Source organism: Anser cygnoides, chromosome 20, assembly GCF_040182565.1.
Source record: "Anser cygnoides isolate HZ-2024a breed goose chromosome 20, Taihu_goose_T2T_genome, whole genome shotgun sequence".
In the NCBI taxonomy this organism is placed as follows: Eukaryota; Metazoa; Chordata; class Aves; order Anseriformes; family Anatidae; genus Anser; species Anser cygnoides.
The window spans coordinates 2,830,469-2,848,557 of NC_089892.1; the positions used below are offsets into that span (position 1 = coordinate 2,830,469).

The 18,089-nt window shown below is 37.5% G+C and overlaps 1 protein-coding gene across 3 annotated transcripts in view; it reads right to left on the reverse strand.

Annotated features, from left to right (window-relative positions):
* Positions 1-2,060: 2,060 nt before the first annotated feature.
* CAMSAP1 (calmodulin regulated spectrin associated protein 1) overlaps positions 2,061-18,089 on the reverse strand; it is a 36,372-nt gene continuing 20,343 nt past the window's right edge. For 2 of the 3 annotated variants that reach the window (XM_013188805.3, XM_066980990.1), the window contains exons 5-19: positions 17,749-17,829; positions 16,753-16,785; positions 13,191-13,332; positions 12,298-12,437; positions 12,101-12,197; positions 11,491-11,668; positions 10,668-10,762; positions 10,120-10,204; positions 7,319-9,755; positions 5,785-5,921; positions 5,492-5,700; positions 5,307-5,409; positions 4,830-4,945; positions 4,503-4,621; positions 2,061-4,236 (exon numbers count right to left, since the gene is read on the reverse strand). In XM_013188805.3, the coding sequence (XP_013044259.3) occupies positions 3,934-4,236; positions 4,503-4,621; positions 4,830-4,945; positions 5,307-5,409; positions 5,492-5,700; positions 5,785-5,921; positions 7,319-9,755; positions 10,120-10,204; positions 10,668-10,762; positions 11,491-11,668; positions 12,101-12,197; positions 12,298-12,437; positions 13,191-13,332; positions 16,753-16,785; positions 17,749-17,829 (4,275 nt within the window). In that variant the 3' untranslated portion in view covers positions 2,061-3,933. The remainder of the gene's footprint in view (positions 4,237-4,502; positions 4,622-4,829; positions 4,946-5,306; positions 5,410-5,491; positions 5,701-5,784; positions 5,922-7,318; positions 9,756-10,119; positions 10,205-10,667; positions 10,763-11,490; positions 11,669-12,100; positions 12,198-12,297; positions 12,438-13,190; positions 13,333-16,752; positions 16,786-17,748; positions 17,830-18,089) is intronic. The other variant, XM_013188804.3, reaches the window with a different exon arrangement.

Here is an 18,089-nt window from a genome sequence, read left to right on the forward strand (position 1 = left end):
AACCCCAAGGGCAGCAGGTTCGGAGTGAAGACGCCGCATCTTGTTCGCTGGGTTTGTTTAAGGGGTGCTGGTAGGGGATTGTTGAGTGTTTTGTGCTGCCACTTGGGTCAGAGGTGAATGGAAAACTCAGGTCCTGAGAACTCATTCACGTTTCTCTGCCCTTCCTCTCTCCCCAAAGCAGTGGTGGCAGTAGTGACAACTCCCAAGGGAGGAGCGGTTTGGGTACCCCTATCTCCCTAATGTAACAGGGAGGAAAGGCAGGTTTATTTTTGTGTGTGCAACCTTCCTAATAATACAGCATAGTGTTGAACCGTAGAAAGGTTTTCAAGACAAGCAAATATTTTCAAAGCTTGGATTATTCTTGCTTGAACCAGGGCGCATGATGAAGATGAGACACAGACACATTAACCACAAAAGCAAAACAGTACCCGTAAATAAATACACAGCACACTGAAGTATGAAAGTTTGAGAAAAAGAAATTGCACTTAAAAGCACTTTAAAGATGTACATTCTTGTATTTATTACAAAGAAACAAGCAAGAAATTGAGAGAGGTCAAAAGACAGATCCACATTGATGCTGCTCGGTGCTGATTACCTAGCTCAGAGGCAATGCAGCAAGGGAGCTGCAGCCCCTTCCATGGAGTGCTACAGAAGTCTCTGAAGATTCAGGGAAACAAGCCCCTTGCTTTCAGGAAGCTATTGCAATTTATTTCCCCTCTCATGTCAGGAGGCAGAAGCTGGTACTGCAGCTGCATCCCAGCTCCCGTCCTCCCCTCCTGCCAAAGCTCCTGGGAAGGAGTTCAGTCATTTAAAGTTTTGGTCATTTAAAGTGAAGCATTACAAGTGATTTCACTAGAAACAATGAGAAACCCTATATATTCAGAATTTGTTAAACTTGACATAAAAAATGCTAACAAAGATAGTCATGGTCCTGCACTCACATTTTACCCCAGCCTGACACTGAACACATTTGACATTTATAGCCACAGATTGTGCAAAACGTTTTTAAGTCTATGAATTGTTCTCCCTTCTACAAAGCAGGGCCTGTTTGCCTACACAAAGCTACGGGTTCCCTACATTGCTCTGCACGCACACCCACGAAGTCAAGGTTATATCCTTTGCAAACAAGCTTCCTGCCTTTTGGACTGAATTAATGCACCACGTTCCTTACCAAGCTATTAAGGATTAACACTTTTTGGTAACTATGCTCTGCAGACTACGTAAGTGTCAGACAATTCCATCTCTTCTCTCCTTCCCCTGTGATCCTCGGAACTAGACGCTGCCTACAGATGAAGCGCTCCCAGCTCCTCTCCCTCTCCAAGCAGACGTTGCCTCCTGTTGCTCCCAGTAGTAAACGAAACCACACTGCAGCAGGGAGAGTAAGGACATGACCTAGCACAAAGAGACCCAGGACACTGGAGGTGCCACAACCTTTTTGTAGTCCAGTCCTTTCTACAGGCAGCAAGATTTCAGTCTGCATGAAATACAGAAGACTAAAAAAAAAATAATGTTAAATTTTTTTTGAAAAACTACGAAACTATTTTTGTATGAAAAAAGTCAGTTACAGAAAATTATTTCTACATTGGAAAAATTATAGCTTTGAGAATGAAAACTTGATTTTTGTGCAACATATCTAGATGCATTATGATGCTTAAATCGCCTGCTTATTCAGGCAACCTGCCTATAAAAATCACAAGCAAGGTAACACCGAGAAGTCTGGCAAAATACATTCCCTTGGTGCTTCTAAAGTTCTGGCACTACCTGAATACTGAAGAGATCAAAGAAAACCTACCAGCCAGATTCAAGAGCCTGAGGACTGATGAAATAAAAACATAAAAAGACTACTAAATAAATTTCCAATTTTCCAAAAGCCTTTTGGTCAAATTCTTGCACATTTCAATCAAGGTCAGGAGAACGAAGCTCTCGTTTATGACAAGTTATTGGAGCTACTTGCAGGTGAAGCTTTCTAAGAGCGTAACTAAACACAGAATAGCACATCTTTAAAGCATGTTAGTTCTTTGACGGGATGAAGTGTCACAACAACAAAGGTACACGTGAAATAAAAAGGAAATCAGTTAATGATTTTTATTAAATTTCAGTGCTTTCATAAAATAAATATGGTATATAATATCAAACAGTGAGAAATAAAGCACAAGCATGAAAAGCATGGTAACAAAAGTTACACACACGATGGTGTTTAATACTTAGCACTTTAGAAACCATAAAGCCTTTAATTATTTACAAGCAGCAAACTATCTAACATAATTTACAAAGTTGCAGCAGCCTAGTCAAGAAGTACTGGAAGGGGAAAAAATGGAGAGACCGCAATGGAAGACCTTCACTTTGCTCTATCTAGTTAGTTAGCACTTTATTACGTACCCTATTTTCTCCTTATGTACATAACTCGTTGCAACTTCCATTACTCTCTAGGTTTAATAATTACACTGTATTGTATTTTAGAGCTTAGTTCATCTCTAGGATTGGTGTAGTGCCTTCTGCACCGAACAGGTATTTTCAAGTAACACTTCAAATAAAAGTAAACATGTGCAAACCAAAGTTACGAACCTCCATGACCCTCAGGTAGCAGTGTCCAACCGGATGGAGCAGCCGCACGTTAGCAGATTAAGTTATGAAATAGCTACAGAAAGCTACTCAGAAGTCCAGCCCGGGCAAAAAATGGAAATGGGAGTTTTTCTTTTTAAATGGAACTGAACTGCAAATATACCCTGTTACCACAGACAAAAATTTAATCTGCTGAAACACAAAGATCTTTAAGGTCATAACTCAAGATTTAATATTTCAACATGAAAAGAAATCCAAGCCATTCGACTTATTTGGGCTTCTGAAACAAATGCAAATGTCTCTGTTTAAAAATTGCTTTTAAATGAGAAAAACAAATCAATAATATATTAATATATCACCCAAAATAAAAAACATACACACTCTTCATTTTAGAGCATGCTGCTCATTCAGAAGAAAGACAGGACAAAGAAAGTAGAATTACATTTCATGATGTAATAAAAACATTAAAATTTGTGATCATTAAGTGCACCATCGTACAGGATTAGCGTGCTCAGAGTGGAAATGTTCTATACCTACCAGAATCCATTTTTATTAAAGCAAACAAATCTTTAGGACACTACCTGAAACTGAAATCGATAACAACTGTGCTCCATTCAGCTTGCCTCAAGTTTCAGTCAGGCATGTTCCAGCCAGTAGCACCTGTATGCCTCTTCATGATTGTATTCCAGAAATCTTTAAATTTGCAAACAATTTTTTTTAATTTTTTTTATTTCTAAAAAAAGACTGGCTTTTGCAATCCTTGCAATGCTTATCCTAAACAGATACTGCAAGTAAAACTGTTCTGAGCAGCACAAGTTGGGGCTTTTTTCAGAAATCTGAGAGCTGGACTTACGTTGGCAGTAGATACAGTACAACAATTTGATGTATTAAACAGTTCCTCAAAAGGGTCTGAAAGGAAGATTTCCCTAAAGACTGTTTAAAAAACCAAACCAAACCCAAAACACTTCACCCAAGATCTGTTCAATCTTCTACTGAAGTTCAGAGCTTGCCAACTTTAAGAATGACAGGAAGGAGGAGGGAATGAGGCGGAGAGGAAACAGAACTAAATTCCCAATTTGTACCGATGAAAAGCTTCAAGTAAAAGGAAATCCACTTGTTAAAGATCTTGCTACATGCACAGTCCCTCATCAGTTGAAAGCCACAGTAGTTAGCATTGGGTGTAACAGCAGATTTATCATTTGTAAAAAACACCGACAATGTTCCTTCATTCTTAATAACTTGCATCCATGGTTTCTGTTTAGAAGCTTCTTAAAAAATGTTTATGGTTCTGCACATTTCATACCAAACTGTAGGGAAATGTCTTCATTTGCTGCAATCCCACTCAGCAATCTTCTCCCCAAGAGCTCAGTGTCATTTACGAGTCTGAGTCTTCTTTGGCACTGCAGGTCGCTTGGCTTGCCACAAGTGGTTATGAATAGTAAGAGCATCCACACTGACAGACATGGTTTTGGCTGGAATTACATTAAACTGTTTTCTATCTGAACTGTATTTATAAAGTTTGTCAATCATTTTCTTGGTGATGCTCTTTGGCCCTGTTCCAGTCAGCTTGTAGATTTCTTCAGTGTCAGGATAGTAGCAATAAAGTGCTCTGAACTGGCAGCCAGCATCACGGAACAAAATGATGTAGTGGTTGGCATCGCATTTTTCAAGTTCCTGCATTAAAAATAAATAAGCAAACATACACACAAGATTGTTCAGTGAAAAATCTCACCTTATGCCCAGCTTTCAGCTTTCACATATAGACAAATAAGTGTTAAAGTTTTTTTGAAACACTAGACAAGTTACTGACAACATTTCTCATTTCACAGGTACGTTTTGGGAAATGGTATTCACTGCAGTGCATCAGTAGGATTACGAAGGGAGTATTGCGGACAAAATTTACTGTGAGCGCATTGATGATTTTATATTTTATTGCTTACCTCTAATATTGAGTTCTTATGTGGCTCATTCACTTTTCCAGCAAGGCAGCAATGAGATATAGCATTGTGAATAATCGGTTTGTTTGATTTGCTGCTGGGTTCCTTAAATAACTTTGGACCTAAAGGAAGATAGATCAGTAAACTTTTTGCCCAACGCTTATGATTTTCATTCATCAGAGCTGTAAAAAAAAGTAACCATTTTTCTCCAACAATTTACTTTTAAACAAAACAAATTAGGCGTGACAACTTCCCAAAAGTAACAAGTCACACCAAATATATCAGAACTTTTTATGACCTGCTATTTGTAACAAACACTCAAATAGTCACCTGTGTATTCTGCCACTGAAGCAATGGAAGATGCTGTTGAAGCGTTCTCCCAGTCTCTTTCTGTGTTTCTGCTAGGATTTCTGCTCAGTATTGGTAAGGACTCCATTGATTCAACTCTGTCAGGGAGTAACAGGGAAAATAATTATGATACACCAAGTTCCAACCCTCTGTCAAATCTTGAATAAATTGTCACTAGCCCTGAATGAACAGAATATTGTCCCTCCTCCTACCCAGAATTGTCAGACTGTGCCTGCCAGATTATAGAGGCAAGATTCTACTATTCTTTTAGGGAAAAGCAAAACAAAATGTCAAGTTTGTACAGGCCATCAAACTTGGCAGCCACATAAAATAGAACATGAATTCACCTAATTATTGTTGTGCCTCTATGATGGCAAACTGAAGTAAACAACACTGAATCCCAACACTATTTCATAACAGAGGCTTAACCTTCACTTATTTATTTTCAAATATCTTTACCTCTGAGATGGTGTGCCACCGGAATGTACACTTTCAGGTTCGGTTGTTGCTGCTGAGGCCAAAGAAAGACTGGAACCAGACTGAGCACTGCTTAAATTATCAGCTGCAAAACAGAAGATAAAATGTGAAACATTTTATTAAAGCAGATTTGCAGACTCATTGAGAACAAAACTCAAAATTCTTACGGGTGGAAGAGCACTTTGTCCCTGAATCACTGTAAGATTCTTCACGATGGACTGACTTTGGCCTGGGCTTCTTGGGCTTTGATTTGGGCTTTCCAAGTCCCTGCTCCTCCAAGATTTGTTGCTGTTTTTTCCTTAGATACTCTTGCTTGATCAGTTCTCTACGAGCTTTCTCTTCTTCTTTGCGTATTCGGTCCTCCTCAGCTTTGCGACTGAAAAACAAACACAATGTTTAACACAAAAAATTTTCCTCATCTTAAAGAGAAGATGTAGTATCCCTTTCCACATGTTATTACCGAGCTTCATCTCTTTTTTGCTCAACTTCAGCCTCCAGCTGCTGTTTCCGAATCCGAGCCTCCTCAGCTTTGCGCTGCTGTTTTAAAAGGAACGCTGCACGTTTTTTTGCCAACTCATCTTCTGCTTTCTGTTCATCCTGCAAGATTCATAAGGATAGAAGGCTTAAAGAATACAAGAAAATACATTGAACTGGACATCACAAAATTGCTGAGGATTCCAGAAAGATTTTTAGGAAAACATAAGCTAATGCTTTTGGAAATCCTTAGTTTTACGATTGACAAGCATAAGAAAACCACCTCGAATTTTTTAGTGCTTAGGAGAACTTTGACATGAAGCTTTCCTTTAACTCCATGAGAAGAAAAGAAGATATGGTCTCAGCTTACTCTGACTTGTTTTGATTTTGCTTACCCAGCACAACACCTCATTAAACTGCAAAGTATCACAGAACTACAAAGTTGCCTAGGATGGAGCATAAATAAACCCAGCATAAATGCTAACCTTTAAGTCATTCAATATGAATCATACTATACAAAATCAGAAGTCAAATTCACTGAGGTTGACACTGCCTACCTGGACTTTTTTGAACCAGAAATTTAAAGAGAAATGTCATGTCAGCACATCGTAGATATTTACAGTAATCATTGCTAAGCACAAATAAAGACACTAAATGTTTTGATACTGGTGCTGGACTAGAACAAGTGATATTTAAAAAAACATCCAAGCCAACAACATATGAAATACCACCAGACTCTAAAAACAAAAGCTTAAAAAGCCTTTTCCCAAGCCAGAGTTGAGTGTAAAATGGGATAAATTACTTACATTTAACACATTTTTGTAATGAGATCTACACACTACCATCACAAGACAAAAACGAAAACTGCACGAAAAGACAACTTCTTCCAACAGTGCCTCTGAGCATCTGATTTGTTGCTTGTATCTACAGTCATACAACTAAGTTACCCGTTAGAGCCCTTGATTTTTTAGGCTGCTAGCCCACTCAAAAACCAGAGAAGCTCAGTTGCAAATGAACAAAAACCCTAATTCAGATGCTCAGCTCCCTGATAAGCTTTAAAACCTGTTCAGCAAGCTCTGATTAGAAACCTGCCCATGTTCTGTCAGAATTTTTTCTTTCGGTTGATGCAGGTTCACAGAATGCTTGGATTTCAAAATGGTAAACTCTTCTCATTACATTCTGTGATTTTCTGTGCTGAGTATTTACAAAATGTTTGCATGGTTGTCTGTGTACGTTTGTCTGTTACTCACATAGAAAAAACTAAAGGGAAAGAAGAAAAGCAATGTTAGCCCTGGTTCCTAGTGAAGTTAACAGTAGATTGCTCTCAATTTCAGGAGACTGATTTCATAGATTGTCATTTTTTTTTCCTCTGCAAGCAATTCTTTTCAAATGCATTTTTTTTAAAGTGATAGTATTGCAACCAAAACATATTCAGAAGATGCAAGAATGAAGTGGGAAAAAAATTCTAATGCTGGACAAACGTGTACAAATAACAAAACATACAAAGGTAACATATTTACCTTGAAGAAAAATCCCACACCAGACTTCTGATCACCTTCACTAATTATATCTGTAGAGCTATCCTGGTTCTCAAGTTCTCCTTCATCTGGAGCTTTTAAGTCAGACAAATCTACTTCAATGAGATTAGCCTTGCTTCTCAGTGGCTCATCCACTGGGACATTTTCTTTTCCTGAGCCATCAGAAGAATTCAACCCTGTTTCTTTGAAGCTGTTATTCACCTCCTTGCTCATTTCCGAAATGATATTTTCATCTTTGGAGGTGGAGAGAACAAGTGCCCGTTGATTACTCTCATCGTGAAGTCTATAGGTATCAAAGAAACACTTTTCTTGAGAAACACTTCCCTGATCAGGACTATTTTCCAAGCTTATTTCTGTTGGTGTCTTTGACAAGCTATTGGATGGGAACGGTCTTAAATGCGGTAAGGTTTCTAGACTTTGTGTTGGAGTTTTAACACGTGCTGAATTTTGTTGCCTCTCTTTAGGGACTTTCAAATCAGACGGTCTTCCCGATCGAGGACTCCTTCCTTGACCAAATCGAGGTGGTTTACGAAGATTGTTCATTCCAGTTGGTGAGAGGGGCTCAACAAAATGAATCGATGGTTTTACCTTTTGGTCCTGAGTGTTACTTCTGGTTCCTGGTGATGGCACTGTTGGAGATTTCATAAGTAGTTCCTGTTGCTGAGAAATCTTTAATATAGCCTGCTGAAGCGTGCTGATTGTTTCATTCAGTTTTTCAATAGAAAGATCACATTCATTAATATCTACTTCTGTAACACTGTCTTCTAGGAGGGCAGCAGAAATAATTTTACTTTTTTCCAATTCATGTATAGCAGCAGAGTCTTTAGGTTTATGTTGCTCAACAAAAGCTATGCTTTCTTGCATTTTCACTTTTGCCACTTCTTGAGCATCGTTCAGCATTTCTTCTCTCTCCTCCTCCTTCACAAAAAAATCCTCAGACTTGGAACCCAAAGAGACTTCATCCAAATCTTCACCATTGTGCCGAGGATATTCTTTTGGAAAATGCTCTGGTTTAAGCGGTTGTGGGACATCAGGAGATTTCCCTTTTTTAACAACATGCAAGAAAGCTGCCTTGCCCAATTTTAGTCGCTGCCTTGCTGATAAGGCTTCCATCTTCTTCTTCTGAGCTTCTATTGCTCTTCGTTTCTCTTCCAACTGCATATGAAGCTGCACCAATTCAGAAGCCAAAAGATTAACATTATCTTTATTTTGCCTGTTGGGGCTTTGCTCTCGCTTCTGTTTCCACGTGGTCAGTGGTGCTGGACAGCTTTCTGACCCGTCCGGCGTGGTCTTCCGTGAACTACTTGTGCTGGACTTTGTTTCGTAGCTATTAAGCCTCTGAAGCTTTCGTTCTGCGAAATTGGTCATTCGGACACTCCCACTAGCCATTGACACGCTGCTAACTTGAGAAATTGTACTCAAACATGGGCTGGAACGTCCACTTGCATCATCCTTATCTTCATGTTCTTTTACCTTCATATCTTCCTGCAATTTTGCAGATTCTTCCTCGCCTATGTATTTAGCGACTATAGGATGGTCATCTATGACTACCAAGTCCTGTTCAGTGTCTTCTATGTCTAAGAGATCTGAATCAGAGTCCTGTCTAACCATAGTCCACGTAGTATCTGGAACATGTGAATTAAGACTTTTCACGTAACTTACGTTGACTTTACTTGCTATGTCATCATCAGATTTAGCAGCATGAAGAAAAAATCCTCCAGTAGGCTGATCCTGAACAGAAGGATCCAAACTGCTACTAGCCAAAGGTCTGGAAGCTTCTAACCCTGCCTCCAGCAGTGCTACTGAGTCTGCAGTACCAGAGTCTGCAACTGAAGTGAAATCCGAACTAGAAATTGGAGTAAAAGTCCTATTGAGATCATGGTCACCATGACTGCTGCTTGTTTTCTTGCGGATCAAAGGCAAGTGTCCCTCATTTAATCTCTTTGTTATAAAACTCCTTTGTTTCCCCTCCCCACATTCATCCTCTTTATTGATTATCTGCTTTTCCTTTGCTGGTTTTAGAACTGCAGGCATTAAGGGCTCCAAGTAAAAACTGTCTGGTTTGCTTTCTAAAGTCTCGCTATTTATTTTTGGAGACCACGCTGTCGCAACTATGCTGGGTACCCTGGCTGCCGCATTCTGCAATTCAAGATCACCACGGTTTGGCCTTTCTTCAGATTTGATTATTGCAATAAGCTCTTCGTCTTCATCCTCAATTTCAACATTGTTCAGCAAGCTCTTCCCATTAGTTTTCATTGATGGAGGATGGGGCTGGTTTTTGGGAGTTACATTAACAATATTTGAAGCAAGACTGTCTTTGCTGATTGATCTAGCCAGACTAATGCTATCACCAGATCCAGGGTCCACATCAGTACTGGCAGAATGATGAAGAGCAAATGGTGTTGGCTGAGACAGAGGCCTAGAAAAGAGAATAACATGATGCTTATGCACAAGAAGTTACAAATTGTTGAATTAAGGACTGTAATAAATGCAGCTAAAATTTTTGCTCCACTTAAAAAAAAAGTGTAACCAGCAGAAAAAGTGACCAGCAATGGTAAATAGCAACTTCAGATACTTAAATTTTTAACAATGCTTAATGAAAATCATGTTTAAAGTATTTTCAGTTCAAAACCTAAATCCAGACATCTGTGAAAATGGAGTTTAAAAAAAAAAAAGGCAAGTCTAAATCCAGGACGTGATACCATATTACTACAATGAAATTGTCACAGTATGGCAGTATTCTTCCATTAAACAGTATTGTAATACTTAAAAGCACCCATTACCTGGGTTTCTTCTCTGGCCATGCAAGAACTGAACCTCGTGGCTGCCCATCAACACGGGTCAGAGAATTAGAACGATGTCGATGACCTGAAATATTTTTAAACAGTTAATGTTTCAGAAACTGTCTTTCAAATAGGAATTTCATTTTCTTTTATAGCAAACATAACACATTGTTCCACCAAGAGATGGCAGCAGAAAACAGATTTGACGGAATATTCAAAGAAAATAAAAGCCTAATACAATGAAAAGTGACACTCAATGTGTGTGCATATATACACGCACACACACCCCTATATATACATTTTTATACACACACACAACTTTTGGGTTTCCAAGCGTGGAAGTGTTTAATTTGCTAAAATTCGAATCATTTGAAAACACACAGAAAGAACCAACACAGAAAACAAAACACAAATTATAACCGTTTCTGTATAAATACTACCAAAAATAAATTTTATTCTATTTATTTAGAAAATATCTTTTTTCATTTGTTACTATACTGACAGGAATGCTAATTGTCTGTTGAAATGTAAATTCAGGGTAGACTTACCAGGGCTGTCTTCTCCCTGTAAAGATTTTTGTTGTTTTTGTCTCAAAGGGAGCAGTGGATGGGAAGGGCTAAAGGCAGGGCTTCCTCCTTTGCCACTAATTCAGGAAAACAACAACTTGTTAGTACAAGAATTTTTTTCTATAACAAGAGAAGAAAGCAATACAGTAGGGGAAGATACACTGGTAATAGGTAACCCTTTTCCTCCTCTAAAACACAAGAACATATAATTAACTCTAACGTTAAAGAAGTTACCTAAAGAGAAATAAAGGTTTTCACATGTAACAACGGAAAAGTAAACTATTACTTGAAATCAAAGTGTTTTTACATTTTTAAATACAGTGACTTTAATGTACTGTTACACAAGCTACATTTTAGAGACAAAGTAAAGGCTGAATTAACTTGCTAGTTCCCCTCAAACTTAGTTCAGCTGAAAATCTTTGTCATTGACCTGCTTGTATATTAGATCATAGTGTTTTTTGTTGTTTTTTTTTTTTCATACTACCACTTAGAGAATATGGTCAGTAAAGATGAGATGCTCGGACAATTTTCACATTTCATGTTTTCTTCAAAACAGAAATAAGAATTTCTTCTATAACACAACGGTGACATTTAGTGGTGAGGTTTAGTAGAATTTGCCAAAGATTGAACATAACAGTGCCAAGCATTTCTTTGAGCTTGAGAATATTTTACAAATTGAGTGAATTCACATTACGTGCAGAAAATTTGTAGCAAAATCTGAACATTTAGCAGCTAAAATTCCTATGTTACTCAAATGGAAGCATAAATCAGAAGATTAATCTCAACAACATGAAAACAAACTTACAGGTAGTCAGGTTCTTCAGGGTGCAGGTAGTATCTGCTGCAAGCTTCAGAGCCTGTCTGAGCTGTGGGATGCAAGTCTGCTGGAGTTGTACTAGCAGGGCTAGCCATGAAACTTCGCTTGGTTGCATTGGAAATAGGAACAGGTGGACGACTGCTCTTCTGCTGCAACACTGCTTTAACTGCGCATATATTTATAACATTAACACAACTTCTACTAACCATTGAAATAACAAAACAGAAAAAGTTTTCAGACTGCAGTACATTCGAGTGAAAACTTTACAACACAAAACTAAAATGAATCCTGAAATAACAACCTGCATTTAAAATATGTATCTTACAATGACCTTAATGAAAAGGAAGTAAATAATTAGTGGTTTTAGAGAAAAAATTCTATCTATTCTGCCGATGTCATTCCAAAATTTAGAACTCAAATCACAAGTGGATCTAGGACTAATCCTGCTTCCATTTTTACTGCTTTCAAAGAACACCCAGCCAGCAGAAGGCTCAAGTAGAAACAAAACTATAAAGGAAACATCTCTGTGCAACAGTTTCATTATAATGTAAATATTTTTAAATAACACGCTAATATTTATGAAACATTAAAAACTTACCATCTTTTATTTCCTGAATATCTCTCGGTTGTACGAAGTCTGGTTTGACATTCTCAAACCACCAGAAGAGTTCCGCAATGAATACCATGACGTTAGGCTAGAAAAAAAAGAAAAAAGTACACGTCACAATAACAAAATACATGCTAATGACTTACCTATGTTTTATTTAAAAGTATAACCCTTATTATGTTTCTTACCTTTAAAACCAAAGGAGCGTATAACATGTCCTCCAATGTGAGATAAAAGCATTTGTTTAGATACTCATTTGAGAATTCTCTCAAAAGTTGAATATTATATAGGCTGTCTGCAATTGACGTTACCTCCTTCAAACAAATATCTAGAAAGGTGAGAAAGAATAGTTTTGACACTACCCCAGTGTACCCCCATCCACCATTAACAGAAATACTGTGTACAGGAACTTCAGAGTGCTTATATACCATTCAATATTTATTGGCTAGCAGTGACATCTCTACCTTTTAAGTACCAGAGGGATAGGAAAAGGAGGGAGGGGAAGAAAAGCACAACACATTATTAATTTTGCATTCATTTTAGAATCCATATATAATTCTATCACAGTCACAGAAAAGGTAAACAGGTTACAGAATACAAACATAATAACAAACTAAAATATAAGAACAGATTTGTAAATAATACAAGGTTACTCCTAGGATTTACAGTTCTGGTTCTTTCTAAACCATTCGGCATCTCTGCAAGACTCAACGTATCTAAGAATTTAAGAATTTAAAAAATAATACAAAATATTGACTTGCAGAATTTAAATAGAATGAGGACATTGAATTATTAAGAAAATATTTTCTGGGGAAGAGATTATGTTCAATATGCTGACGAGTGACAATTACTGAAGAGCAGTAGAACCTGTTTTCAATCTAGATTCAATTCTAGATCAGAAATCAAAAAGGTGTTTGTTTTTTAATACATTGATTTTATACAGATTTCATACGTAACCTGACTAATTCGGTATAGATCACCACCTAGTAGATGTGCTGCTTTTTTATTTGATAATGCATTTCTAGTTCAACTTTCAAAGACTTCAGAATATTTATTTATTTAAAAAACCTTTATTACGTACCATCCAGTTTCATTTGCTCTGGACAATAATAGTGTATCACAGCTAAAAGAGCAGCACCATCGCTACCATCCTTCATCAAGTCTTCAAGCAAAGGAAAGTAAGGTAGTTGCCTGCTTGAAAGATGGTCTCTTCGGTAACGCACCTAAAAAAGAAAACTGGTGTTCATGGGATGCCTAGGAAAGCAGCAATTCTTGTTCAGTACTGTAAACTCTTTACGGTGGATCCTTTACAGCATTTTGCTTTATCTAAGTCAAAAACAGCGTACAAGGTTATATTATACTCTTCTCTCAATGGAAGCCAATTAAGAAGAACACGGTGCTTCCTCTTTAAACATTCTCCTCATATCTGGAAGCAATCCGTGCTGCTGAATTCTTAGCTTCATATGCACATTTTAATTTATTACAAGCAATTTCAGTCAAAACCCTTCCACACAGATGCATGAACGCAGCAGATCCAAAGAAAGAGACACAGATAACTACATGTAAACACTTAAAGCTTTGGGGAAAAGAAATTAAGATGAGCTAGCGATTTCTCACGTGTTACCCACATTCAGACTTGCCATCATGTCCACAGAGAGCAAAGTTTTCTTGGAGAGATGCAGAATATCTGGCAAGCCAGTACACAATACTAATGTGTAAAGCAGAAAACCATGGCTTTTTCCAAGAATGCTCTGCAAGAAGAGCTTTTAAAGATCAATGGCAAAACTCTCCTCGATTTCACTCTAGATCAACATCAAACTCTTCTGCCATCCAGCCCCTGCCCCTCACACAGCTTTGAGCATACCTGATGAGTATCTAAAGCCAACCAGCTAAGGAACAAATCTTGCATTGCTTCTTGCAATTTTTGCAAGAAGAGTTTTACTGTTGATATTTAACAAAGAATCTATGTGCTAGACTAGAAGGCTGTATCCAAGTCCCAGCAGCAAAATGATGCGGCAAGCAAAAGAACAATACACTGCATTGCTTGCAGAAACGGCTTCCAGCGTTGGAAAACAATCCTTTTGCACTGTAGGGCATTAACATCACTTAACATCTACTATGCTACATAGCTGTATGTTACGCCAGTGCAGTAGCCAATATAGAGTGTGTTTTTAATGATGAGAAGGAATTTTGATTTTACCAATGGTATTATACACTTTCCAAGACAACCTGGGAGAGCTCTCTGTACACACACACACACTCATTCATATGCGTCAATTGAGGATGGCACAGGCTGAGAAAAATTCTATTTGAAAGAATGAAGGTCACTTATAATCCGAGTAATAAGAACCTGTTTCATTTATTTACTTTCCACATACATAAACATGTTATGTTAAGTTTCCCTGGCAAGTATCTCTAAAAGCTATGTCTACATGCTAATGCTCTTTTTCCTCTCCTTTTACCAGGTGCAAATTATCTTTTTCCCCAGCCTAGAGCACTCCACAAATACGTAATGGAATGTGAATCATACTGTACCACACGAGCATATTCCACTGGTTCCAGCATGCAGTGCGATATGGCATGCATCAGATCAGGCTTACGCAAAAAGAAATAGTGAGATACACGATGGCGGTTATTCAAACACGGAACAAATCAAATGCATTAGCAACATCCATTATGCACTGGAAAAGCCGTCATTAAGTCTGATAAAATAAGTATGCACACTAAGGTGATCTGGTTAGCTTAAAAGGTTCATCATTTATCCACTTAGTCGAAGTAAGCAAATTAAAAGACAAACTTCAGAAACTTCTTTTTAAATGTTAGTTGCTCCTGTATTTGAAGTAAAAACATATTTCCTTTCCAATAGGTTTAAATGGAATTTAAACCAACCACAGTCAATACCGAGAAATAAAATCTAAAATCTGTAAGTACCTCTTCTTTATCTAAGCTTTGAAAACACACAATATCAAGGTGGTTTTTTTCATTTAATTATTTTTTACCCTACTAAATTCTCTTAACCATTCAGTCCGTTACAATGACAATTCTAAATTATTCTGTATATTCTGAGGTTTGAGATTTATTTATTTATTAAATAAATGGCATCTGTATGCACTGAAGTACAAAAACAGGTGCTGCTGAACCAAAAAGAGATAACTATATATGCTAAGGAAAAAAAAAAATCACAAAAGAAAAAAAAAATAGGGGAGAGGTGGCACAGCGTAAGAACTACTAAGGAGACTGCAAAATCACCAGTAAACCAGGATAATCTAAGGGGTACTGAACTAGCAGAAAGATGACTTCTATTTATTCCTTCCTTTACCACCAGCTTGCTCAATGGTATCGTGCAAGTCAATTCCACTCCTGTAGCTATTTCTTCTACTCTCACCCAGTTGTCTCTTTGAACAAAACATAATCCATGAAACTTAGAATTGCTATCAAATGTAGGCCTCCAATACAGACGTGATCTTTGGGCACACACAAACCTACATGATAAGCACTAGGGCAACACTTCGTTACACTGTCATGAGTCATTAAATGAGGCTGGAAGACAGGGCTCTGGTGCAGGTTTAATTAGCCAGCAGGTCCCCACTCACACTTCCTTTATTTCAGATATTTAAAGTTTTTACTATGGGCCATAGATTCAGTTCAAACAAGTACTGGATTGTGAGCCAGAAGGGCGAGACTGAGCTCTCTGGGGAAAGGCAGAGACTGTGGGATAGGTGACTTCCAGATCACACCTGCCTTTTCCAACAGTGCTGCTCTCTGGAATTTGCAACTTAGACAACAGCTCTCATCTTCCCAGGCAGAAAAGCACCAAATCCAGCAAGCGGAGGAGAAAAGGTATCAAGGAAAAGCACCGGAAGAAAGAAGAATCTCTGCAAGTTCAAACAAACCCAGGAAGCTCAGCCAAAAGCAAGCAGGTTTGTATACTATAACATCAATCCCACGATATATATATATATATTTTAAACTTTCATTTTCACACTACATCAAAAAGAAAATATTTTGTTTTGATATGTAAAATGTTACTTCTGTTTTTCCTCCCATTACGCCAGCTTCAGTTTCCTCACTTCGCCATACAATTCCACTGGCTGTAGTAATGGGCCCAAACTGGTTTGTCAAATCTTCTAACCTCATCTCAATGAATAACGGTGTTCTGGTTTGGACAGATTTACCTGCCATGGGAGTGCAAGAGCACTACAAAATGAACTAATGCAAACATCTGCGTATCTTAACTATAGATTCAAAGATCAAGCAACCATTTAAACCGACCAGCTTTGATATCACCTTAGTGCTGCGATCAATTACCTACTTGCGATAAAAATAGTAAATACAGATATTTCCACCATTGTTAATTTCCTAGTTTTTGGCTTGTATTTCATATTCGTCACTCCTGCACCATGGAAATAATTCTGAAGTGCTGTAAAGTGATTATGCTATATGCTGTACAGTATGCAAAAGTCAGGTTATGAAAATTAAGCCTGATGAGCCAAAAGCTTACACAGAGGGTTTAAGTTTCCCTTTTTTTTTTTTTTTTTTAAAGGCTGAATAAGAAGCATTGTAAATGGAAGCAAACAATCTGAAGAAATTTTAAAAAGCCATGATTTTGTGGATGACAACTGGTGTAAAAGTAGTTCACTTACAGGTACTAATTTCCAATACCATTTGGAAGGAGACTGCTCAGGAAGCAAGGAAAGGAATGCAGGAATAGGAAAGGAACATCAGCAATGCAAGTTATAAGCAGCAGTACTTAAATGCACTTCAGCAATAAACACTTTCATATTTTAGAGGGGCTGTAGTCTAGAAGCTTAATTTTAAAATATTAAAATGAGACCCAAAAGTCAATAGAAGGTTAAAGGGATCCTTCAGACCATACAGCAACTTGTAAATTAAACAGCTCTTAAGTCCCTTATCATTGAAGGATATGGTTTTATATAAAGTACATAAACTTTGACACCAACATGAAAGTTAAGTAATTGTGCCTTGTTCACGTTAAAATTTATCCTCTTTGCACACCAATGCCAACAAGAGAGAAGAGCACAGCAGAGCTTTTCTAAAGGTTCTATTAAATCATAAATCGGAAGCATGGATAGCTGGTGTATGTTACATTTTAGAAAAATATTATTTTACATTCTCCAGAAATGAAAGTGTTTCGTGTTTTTGCAGTGTTAGTGCATTGTGATATAACTTCAAGACAAAGTGGGGGGGAGGGAGATCACAAACACACACCTATAACAGCTGAATGCTAGGAGTATGCTTACTAGATAGAACTTGAATAAGCCTCTGAATTTACATTAGACGATAAATTCATGTAAAACGAATATGCCCCAAAAGCTTTCAAAATATATGCTATATATTTTGTGCTTTGAAAGCTAAGCAAAGTTTTCTAAAAACATTAAACTGAAGCAAGTTATTTTAGTTGAACTAAAACTTAAAAGAAAGTCAAAAGATACTACAGGGACTGAAAGGTAAGGAAGGGCTCTGGTGGTACACACGGAACAGACTGCATGCACAAAATCTCGGGTTTTCCAAGGACTGGACGCCTCATGTTTTCTGACAAAGAAAATGCTGACATGTTTATATTTAAATCTATTAATCACTAATACAAAAAATTATGACTGAAGATAAATTTGTTTTACCTTTTGATGCCCTGGACTTTCCATTAATTGCTGTTTTAACTTAATCTCTTTCTCTGTTATTTCTCTCATTTTAAGGTTCACCTAAAAGGGCACAGCATAGAAAGGATATATTGAGACACATTTTAATATGTTTCCTTCCACAAGTTGTTGTTTTTTTCCATCTTCTCCTCAATTTAGCGGTCAATCCATTCTGAAAATACAGAAAGCTTATAGAATAATTTATTACAAGTAAATAAGGGAACCTTCTGTGTTTTCTCCTTCAGTGGTGAAAGTTTCTCACGGACATACAAATCTGCTTCTGAATTCAAATAGATCTCCTTGAATCACAAGGATATTTAGAC